General features: G+C 41.6%; 1 protein-coding gene across 1 annotated transcript; it reads right to left on the bottom strand.

Annotated features, from left to right (window-relative positions):
• Positions 1 to 1,168: 1,168 nt before the first annotated feature.
• LOC149990001 (A-kinase anchor protein 4-like) lies at positions 1,169 to 9,331 on the bottom strand (the record flags this gene model as incomplete). Its single annotated transcript, XM_090265721.1, has 5 exons — positions 1,169 to 1,324; positions 1,961 to 4,096; positions 7,256 to 7,357; positions 7,884 to 7,934; positions 9,236 to 9,331. Coding segments are annotated over 5 exons (2,541 nt in total), but the record flags the coding sequence as incomplete, so codon positions are not given.
• Positions 9,332 to 10,540: the final 1,209 nt, after the last annotated feature.

The following is a 10,540-nucleotide window of genomic DNA, read 5'->3' as shown; positions in this document are numbered from 1 at the left end:
CAGACCGTCACCCATTGTCCTTTATAAGATTATAAAGGGTCTTAAGTCTGAGAGGGGGGATTGTTATTTTTTATTGTTAGAATAATTAGTTAATTGATTAATTAATTAATTTTAAAAAAGAACAATATAGGAAAGGATGAAGCCAGAACTTGTATGTACGACCCATTGGCATGGACTGGGTTGGGGGGGTTGCTGGGGGAGGGGTGCTGCTGGGTAGAGGGGAGCAAAGGGGGAAAATTGGAGCTATTGTAACAATATAATTAATAAAATATACTTAAAAATAAATAAATAAACTTGGAATGAATTCCCTCTCAAACACTCCACTGTCACTTTTTGGTCTCACTTAATCCAAAGTTAACCTGCCTGGAGCTGAGCTCCTGCAGCACAGTAGCCCATCTGCAAATTCCTGACAAAGACCGAGAAAACCGTACCCTCGGGATTAGAGGGGAGATTATCAAGTTATATGTGTAATGTGGCAGAAACAGGGGGTCCACAGGTGGCAAACCTCTGGATCATAATGGACAAACCATATTACTTAGAGATTTGGACATGAGTTATATCTTTATGTCTTGGGTGCTCAGAAAATTGCCTAAGGTCAGATATAGACCCAAGCCCAACACTGTATCACTAATCCTTGGATTTAGACCCACTCCCCTCTTTTGCCTCAGATATATCTGATTAAGAAACACGACTTTTTTTTTCTAGCCCTGGCTGCTGTGGCTCAGTGGATTGAGCATCGGCCTGCGAGCCAAGTGTCGTTGGTTCAATTCCCAGTCAGGGCACATGCCTGGGTTGCAGGTCAAGGTCCCAGTTGGGGGCTCGTGAGAGGCAACCACACATTGATGTTTCCATCTCTTTCTCCCTCCGCTCCCCTCACTCTGGAAATAAATAAATAAATAAAATCTAAATAATAATAAAAAAGTTAACAATAGAACGTATATTTTAAAAAAAGAACACAACGACTTTTTTTTTAAAATTTTTAAATTCATGTTGTTGCCTAGCTTATTTAACACCTTGTACTTGCATAGTCCAACTGCTCAGACGTATTGGGAAAGACAGTCGTGTAGTGTGTTGTTCAACTTGCCTAATGAAGGGGCGCCCAGATGGCATGGAATGCTGCTGTGGGGATGGGGTGACTAGCTACAGAGCTGTTGAAGGGACTGTTAGTTTACAAGTTAGTGAGCAGCCAGTCCAGAAGTTGTTTTCTAGCCATGTTGTCCATGGCTTCATCCAGTTGTCGTTCCTTGGCAAACCTCATTACTTCTCGAAGGAGATCTCCAACACTGTACCCCTTCTCTGCTGCCTTAGCTGAAACTTCTGGAAGCTGTGGAGGGAGCAGAGATAGCTTGAGTCATGTGATACTTTTGAAGAAAGGTCTCAGGTGGATAAAGTGAACTACCCCCCTCACCCACCTTTCCGCCCATGACTAAGATTAGAGTAAAAGCTTTCGCTGATCCAGGACTGCCTTCCCTCTCCTTTTTCCTTGACCCTCCTCTAATGTCATAGATCAAAATGAAAAACATAACTTCATTTTGAGCATCAAAAAACAAAACCTGGAATCAGTTGTCTTTACTAAATACTTCTCTCCAAGGCCTGGGTCTTTTGGTTAGTCTGTGCTGATTGCTAGGTCAAGGTTAGGGGTGGCCATCTCCCCCACCTTCCTAAAACATATTTTACCAAGTAGTTTGTTTAAAGGGTCACTGAATTTAAAAAAAAAAAAAAAAAAGCTAATCTTTCTCGCCTCCTCTTGGCTGAAATGTGCAGACCCCAAGGTGCTACAGCCTCAATTAATGGTTCATTGCTTTTGTGTCTTTTTATGAGGATAAAGTAATTCATAAAGCACATAGTAAAGAGCATACTTGAGCAAAATTTGGACTGCTCGTGAGCCCTAAGTACAGTTTTGCCTCCCTTCCCCTGCCCAGTCTAACCATCTTTCTTCTTGTGCTTTGCCATTGCTTACCTTCTCCAGTTGTCCATCATCATCTCTCACGAAACAGAGCACAGGCACCTTAAATTGGGAGGCTGCAATCCACTGCAGGACAGCCTGGAGCTGTTTCTGCAAGCTACTTGTTGAGCACCAATTATTGATGATGACTTCCGGCCCAGAAAACTCTCGATAGTTCTGTGACATTGCACTACTGTGACTGCATCTGGGGCCACCAACTTGGAAACTTGGGTTGTGTACCAAGGCTGCTTGTTCTTCCAATTCGGCCAGGGCTTCCCTGTTGTTGTGATACCTAGCCATGATAAGGCACAGCTTCCTCACAGGTTCTACCAGTTGATTGATGAATTGCCAGTTCATTTGCATCATCCCGCTGGCAAAACCAAGGTCTAAATTCTCCTGGAATTGTTTTTCCCCTCTCTTGGACATTGAAGTTGCTTTGTTTGGCCTGGGCTCAGAAGGCTTGCTCTCCCCTTCAGATTGCTCTTCACTGTTGAAGGAGGTCTCACTGAGCAGTTTCTGAATCAGTGATAGAATGATGTTTGACATATCGGACTTTTGGCACTCCGCCTGTTGTTGAGTCTCCTTTACAGAGGTAGATGGCCCAGGAGCTCCACAAGATTCTAGATGTTTCACTGCAAGTGCCTTGGCACTTTGGTCACTTGCGTTCTTTTCAAATTGGGCACTCTGAGTCCTATGGCCTATGGTGGAACCAGGATAGTCATCTTCAAGTGCATCTTTGGCCTCGGCCTGCTGGGTCAGGTGGTACTGAATCAGCATAGGGGCAGAGACAATCAAGTCCTTCGCCAGTGACTCTGTGGAAGGGCTGATCTTCTCTCTTTTTTCTTCCTTACTCACGCATGCTTTGCCAGCCATCTCGCCTTGGTTTCGTTGTTTTTGGTTCCACATGGACAGGCTCTCCTTGAGGATGTGTTCACCAACTTTTTCAGCGCTAATCAATGACTTGCACTCCTCTGGTTTTATTTTGCATTTGTCCTTCCCCTTCAATTCAGTTTTCATGGTGGAGAATTCAAGATTTTGGTTTTGACTTTGGTTATCGTATTTGGGACTGTGGGAGCCGGCCTTCAAGGATGCGTACAACAGAGGCTGTGATTTATACTCCTTCTCTCCAAGCAGAACAGTAGCCAGGCGCTTCAGCATGGCCTCCATTATATGTGTAGCATTTTGTTTTCCGTGGTTGAACAGACTCTTCTTGACAGCTGAGATAAAGTCGCAGTCAGTCATCAGGGCCGCAGTGATATTATGCAGGTTCTTCAAGCAGGAATCAATCAAATCAGAGACAACTTCCTGGGTGTGTTTTAACAACACCCTCTTCAGGACCACACAAGCGGGAATTGGCTTCCCAGGAGCATGCACTTTCAAGGTCTTCAAAATGGAGACCATCAGGTCAGATGCCACCTGATTTGCATAAACCGTGAGTCCTTTACTGATAGAGTGTGAAAAATCTTTGCTCTCTTGTTGGCACATCTCTTTGTCTACCCCCTTGTTCTTGTTGGATAATTCACTATACATAAACATTTTCCTGCCACCTTCCCTGCCCTCTTCTCCAGTGCCCCGCCTTTCCACATAGGATATTTCCTCAGCATCATGGGCCATGTCAGAAACGATCTTGCTCACAGCGCTGCGGGGAGTGTTTTTCCCTTTGTTCCCAGAGGGTGGATAGATTGAATGACGAAAGCATTTGCTTCCATTTTCCAACTTCTTGATTTCATTACAAGGCATCTCCATTACCAGATTAGATAGCCGGATGATGGTGAAGGAAAGGTCATCCATGGGACATTCTCCCTCAGGAGAGATTACTGCCCTGTTAGTGCTAGAAGATTTTGCTGGAGAGGTGGAAGGACTCTGATTTTTGTTGGTATTCTTGGCTGCAGTCATGTCTACATGTGGGCTTTGAGGTCTATTGGCCATGTAATCGATATTCAGTTTATCATCATAGATGCTGTAGCAGTTTGCAGAGGGTAATTTGTGATGTTCATCTTCATCTCCTATTTTATGTTTGCAGCTAGAGGCTGAGGGACTTAGTGCATGTTCGAAACCCAAGGCATACTTCTGGATATCATTTAGAAGCCAATTTACAACAGTTATAGGATCAGAGGGAGCTTGTGTGAAAAGGCATATAGATCCGTCCATCTAAAAAAAAAAAAAAAAAAAGAACACCTAAGAGTTTGGGGAGGCTACTTTCCCCCCTTATTTTATTTAGAAGACATATCTTTCTAAACTGCATACATTAGGGGTTTACCCTTTAGGATTTGCATGGAAACATAATACATAATTATATCCCTTTGAGCACAAGTGGTAGCGTGTCAATTTCACATGAGCACGTGTGCTTATCTCAACATGTGTCAAAAATGTATCAATGTGTCTGTCATGTGTGTGTGTGTGTGAATAACAGTATAGCAATTCATAAGTGGGGACATCTCAGTAGATGTGAGAATGTTCAGTCTGTGTTGTTAGCGTGTGTGTCCGTGTGCACATGTCAGTGCACATGTATGCCTGCCTGTGTGTAAGCCTGTGTAACAATGTGTTGACATCAATACCGATTTTATATGTTTCCTGTACGGGCCAACGTGTGCATGATAGCGTGTACATTTTGTACACTGTGTGAATGTAAAAATGAATGTGTATGTCAGTGTGTCTGAATATGTAAATGACAAGTGTCGATTTGAGTGATCTGCATGTTTGTTTATAATACAAATCTAATAGAATGTATCATGGAGCTATACCTATATGTGTATTAATCCTGTCTGCAGCGCGGCCTCCTGAGACTCAACGGTTTGGCTGAACTAAGTGGCTGGGTTGGTGAAGAATGGGGTGGTTTGTGGGCTTCACTTTAAAACTGGTTTCTCTGTTCTATCCTAATGGCTTGGACCGAAAGGGCCCAGAGGTCTAAGAGTGGGGAAAGCTAAACTATTTCCCTCAGCCCAAACTAAGTAGAATGGGCAAAAGGGTTTTGGACAGGTGAGATGCGCCTGGCACACCTTCCTCCAAAGAAGCCCGTTTCTTTTCCCTAATGTGGAACATTGAAAAATTAATCCCTGCCTTTTGTCATCTAGTGGTTATGGATTGAAGATGTCTTTAAACCCTTTTGCCAAATCTGTTGCCCCCAGAATACAACAAGGATGCCAGCCTGTTAAACCAAGCACGCCGTTGTCTGGGGACAGCCAACTGACCTGGAGTCTGCACGATCCTTCCCCATGTGGGAAGGCAACTCTCCCCTCCACACCCCCACTCTTATTAGGGATGTCTGGACCAAGGGTAGGTAGGACGAACGACAACCATGTCCAGCTTGAAGCAGCTAGAGGAGCTTGAGACCTTCGCCCATTGTCCTTTATAAGATTATAAAGGGTCTTAATGTCTGAGAGGGAGGGATTGTTATTTCCTATTGTTAAAATAACTAATTAATCTTTTATTTATTTAAAAAAAAAGAATAAAAAAAGAATAAATTCACATGTTAACATATATAGTAATTAATAGATAATAGATAATACATCAATAAATGTTTATGTTCAATGTGGATCGGTGCTAATATAATGACTGTGTATGTCAATAAATTGGGTATCAGTTTATGTTATATTTATATGCTACGTGAATGATTGAGAATGTGTGTCAGTGTTGCACACACCCTGGGTATTTGAGTACTTGTGTGAATACGTGAGTGGGGATGTCATTGTATTTGTGTCAAGGTATGTATCAGTGCATTCAAATGTTGTTAGTGTCACTTTGCTTAAGTTTGTATGTGTGCGTATCAACATGAGGTATATTTACAGAGTGGGGCGAAAAGTAGGTTTGCAGTTGTATGTATGGAAAATAATAAGTAATAATTCAAGAATAAACCGTTTCACATACTCATAACTGTAAACCTACTTTTGCCCCACCCTGTGTAAGAGTGCATGCCTATCACCTGAACTTGTACAGTCACTGTGTTTTGATCGAGGCTCATGTGTGTATGTTTATGTGTAGTGTGCATGTTTATGCATAGTGTGCATGGATGCATATATAGATGTTGATGTGTCACATGTGGGTATGTCAATGCAGCTGACTCTATACCTTTGTGTAGGTGAGTCATTGTTTATGAATATACACACACATGTGTTGTTTCAATGCTTGTGTGTGTTCACCAGTGTCATATGTAGACACGTAGCCAGGGATGTGTGTGTCACGGCTCGTATAAATTATTTTGTATATATTGCTGTGTGTCAGTGTAAATTATGTGCATATACTCATGTCTAGATATGTGTATATGTATTATACATGTCTTCCACTCCTTGCTAAGTACCATCGTCCTCTTTACCCCTTCCATTGCTTCATCTCCTTACTTTCTACTGAATCCCTAGAAGTTTGAGGTCATGATAAGTTCAACATTTTGAAAATGGGTTTAGGTTACAATCAAGGACACCTGCATTATGTGTAGGAAATATGTGCTGCACTTTTAAGAATAAACATTAGGTATAATTTATCCCTTTCTTAAGACTTCAAAATGGAGTCCTCCTTCCAACTAAACCCAAAACTCTTTGAAGAATATTTTTAAACTTTTTTTCTTCCTTAGGAGCCACTCTCATCACTCCAAATGTGTCTGAGGCCAGAAATGTTGTTCCTGGTTATAAGATAAGCATAGAGATGCAGAACAAAAAAAAAAAAATTGACTCCTTTGAGATAAAACCAAATATCCTATTTCAATATCAACTACTCCAGGTTTGTAGGACTGTGAAGGTGACTTGTCATGGGCCAGGAGCCCAACAGATATAATTTAGGTAGTTACAGAAAAACAAAAGGACTTGCATGTGACAGTGGTATCCAAATCGAATTGCTTCTAACTTTACGCTACCTAACAGTCTGTAATCTCTTAGGCAACAGGTTTGGGGAACAAGCCACTACAGTTCTTGGTCATTGTGGATTCTCTCTGTTCCATATATGCTTGTTCTTTTTCTTTTTTTGGACACTGGGCAATGTGGAGCACACAAGCCCATTAGAAGACAACAGAAAGCACTGAAAAAGATCATGCTTTCATTCCACATCTTTGTTAGGATAAGGGTAGCAAGATTCTGTTTGGAGTAGGGACCTGCAATCAGGGAAGGGCATTCTGAACCTCTGTGATTAGTGCCATTGTTAGATACCTGGACATTAAACTTACCTGACTTTGAACTTAGGCCTGTGAACTCTGGAATATCATAGTAGTCAAATGTAGGGGCTTGTTTGGAAATATTTCTCTTACCTTTTGTGAACCAGAGTCTTCGGAGTCAGCACTGGACTCTGGGAATTAGAAAGGGTGGACTCGGAAGCTAAGCATACCTTAGACTGGTTTTGCTTCTCGGTAGCCTTGATTATAATAACTTCTTTCTCTTTCAGATGGTGTTGCGTTAGGTCACCTCCGGAACAGGAACCACCAGCATCCTATGGGATGAAGTGGTGAGATTCTTATGAATAACTGCTTTTTGAGACTTCTCCAAGCTGCCCTCTCCAAAACATGAATGTCATATCTCTTATCTTTTCCTTTCAATGGAGAAGGATAAGTAGGCTTGTGATGCTAGCTAATGTTTGAAGAATGAGATATTGTTCTCCTCACAAATTACTACCCCTCCAGAGGCATTCACAAATCCATAAATCTTAGGAATCATATTTCATGAATCGTCAAACTTTTGGACAGTTTTCTCACTGCTCTGACATGCTACCTTCCATGCTGTAATTCTTTCAGGCCTACCAGCAAATTAAGTTCCTTCTAGAATGAGATTTGGCATCAAGAGTGACAGTATATTCTCAACCGGGGGTTTGGGGTTTTCAAAAATGATGGCTGCCCACCTGAATCTCCTCCATCCTTCCACCCTCTGGCACAGACTTTCCCTTTTATTATGCTGCCACTGATAACTCTTTCAGCAGTTTCTCACTCATTCCAACTCTGGGGGGAGCAGAGAATACTCACCTTGGAACCTTTATCTTCCACTTTCAGGGTGGACACATCGACAAAGCATATCTGCACCAAATTAGGACAGCGTATTGAGGAAAATTCTAGAGAAAAGACTGCGGTTTCTCTTTGAGACGATAAAGCACCTACCGCATAGGGGTTCTTGTGAGGATTGATTGAGAGTGAATACAAAGCTTTCAGCAGAGTACCTGTACATAGTAAGTACTCAATAAATGCTATTAGGCAGAGAGAATCTTATCATTATTGTATTTCCTAGATAAGAATACCTACCTGTCAGAGATGCCCAAATTACAATACCTACATTTACTGAAAAAAGTAAGAAGAAAGGTGCCTTGCCCAACTGACGCAAACTCAAAGCTGAAACTTACATTAGAACTCAATTCAGGAAACTAAAGAGCAACACAAACAAACGAACTAAATAGGCAAAGACTAGAATAGTAGTCAGTAGGGGGGAGGGGGGAGGGGGAGAAGGGGGATAAGTAAGGGAAGGGTCTAGTCGAGGAACGTATATGAATGACTCATGGACATGGACAACAGGGAGGGATATAACTGTGGGAGAAGGGATGAACTGGGAGGGAGGAGCAATGGGGGGAAATGGGACAACTGTAATTGAATAACCAAAAAATAAAATTATAAATAAATAAATAAATAAATAAATAAACATTAAAAAAAAAAAAGAAACCAATTCCCTGACTTTCAGTTAGAGCACTTTCAACTACCATAGTGTTCCCCAAAAGTGGTGTTTTTACTACTGATGTTATAGAAAACTTTAAGTGATACATGGATAAACATTTCTGTGTTTAATATATGTACTTTTTTGTTGTTTAGTAGGAAAAATACATACTAAAACATAAAACCTGTGACATTATGGATAATATTGCTTAGGTTGATGGTAATTTTTAAACGTCAGTCAATTAAAAAAGCATTAAATACATAACAGTACAAATGGCATTTGAACGTGATAAAAAATGTGAAGTATTACACATTTTGCCCTCCTGTGGGAGTCCCACTTGAGTGCAACTTACTTGTAGCTAGCTGATATTATTATGATTCCATTAGGCTGCTAAAACTAGGCAACCACCACTCCTCCCTCCCCTGAGGCTCCCCCCACCCCCCTCCCCAGCTACTCTTCATTCTCTCCCTCCCTTCACGTGTCCCTCTGTGATGTATAAGCATACTGCGCCCCGCCCCCACCCCAATCCCCACCCCCCAGCCCACAAACTTTACTGAACTTGATATCTTAGAGAAACGACACTATCACCCTCCATTAGTCTATTCTGGGTTCCAGGATATCTGTATCCATAAAGCAATCCTTTCCACCCCTTAGTGGGAGTAATTTAGTATCTTACCACTTTCCGTTCCTGTTCTTGCTGTCCTTTTGGGCTATGGAGCTTGACCTTGCACACACCCCTGGCGCTGTGTAACCACTCAATATTATCAGGCCTCTGGAAAGACAAAAGAAAAGGAATCCGAAAGGCTTATATATGGTTTTTAGAAACTGGCTCAGTTTGGATAAGAAGGCCCTGGAACTCAGCTATGTAGTTCATATTGGGTTAGGCTAGAAACTGGTGGGGTGAGTAGTGGGAAAGGGATTCTCTGAAATTATCAGGATCATTTTAGCATACTTCGTTGGGAAGCAAATTTAAAAGGAAGTATAGAGAACGTGGAGATTAACTTTAGAGACTTATTTCTACTAAACTCCACTAAATCTCACCTGCCTCTACTTCCTTTGCCATTCTTAAGCACCTTCAAGGAATCAAGCATACCTCATCCCCCTTAATTGAATTTTAGTTAACCCCAGTTCAACCAGAGCCTTTCTCATGATATAAGGAGTGAAATGGGATAAACAGCTGTAACACTTACCACATAGAGCCATTGGAAAAGACTAAGGCCAACACTAGTAGAGTGAAAAAATAACCTTTTTAATTAAAACAACATATGAGATCCCACAATAGAACAAGATTCTGAACACTGAGAAAACTCGGTCTAATAGCTATAAAAACCAGGCCCCGATCCCATAGAACCATACTTAATTTTTTTTTTGAAAGAATAATCATCTCTGCCAACTTCTCTTACCACTCCCCACCAGCTACCACCCCAGCCTGGAATTAAAAGTAAAAAGAAAGTGGAAAAAGCCCTAAATAATGTTTGTTATGTAAGACCTTAGACCCATGTACAGGAAGACACAGTTATGGGTTCAGTAGAATTGTTTTGGTACCTCGTACTTGGATTTGACTTTGTTTTTTAACTAACAAGAGAAACTTTTTGCCAAATGGTAGAGGGCTATTGAATTCCTCTCCTCCAACTTCCTTCAAAATTTAGACCCCTTTAACCTCTAGCTCCCTTCTCCTCTTCCCCTCTTTTTCCCCCTCCCTTCCTCCCTTTACCTTCTTCCATTTTTCTCTCCCTCTCTCCCTCCTATACTCAGCTATCCTTTCACCGGATAGTATTACATGCCTACCCTTTATGACCCCCCCAACCCTCCAAGATCTTTGAGGGTCTCCCAAACATTTAGGAAAAGGCTTCCCATACCCTCAAAAGAGGGGGTTTCTTTTTTCCCAGAACTAGAGATCACTAGCCTAGAAACAAAGAGAGGGAGGCAAAGAGGTCTCTCGTGTCCAGATTCTAAAGAACTGTAAAAAAAACAAAACAAA

Source organism: Furipterus horrens, unplaced genomic scaffold (assembly GCF_987537825.1).
Source record: "Furipterus horrens unplaced genomic scaffold, mFurHor1.1.pri manual_scaffold_43, whole genome shotgun sequence".
NCBI lineage: Eukaryota > Metazoa > Chordata > Mammalia > Chiroptera > Furipteridae > Furipterus > Furipterus horrens.
The sequence above is the reverse complement of the archived record's forward strand: the minus strand, read 5'-3'. Positions and strand labels throughout refer to the sequence as shown.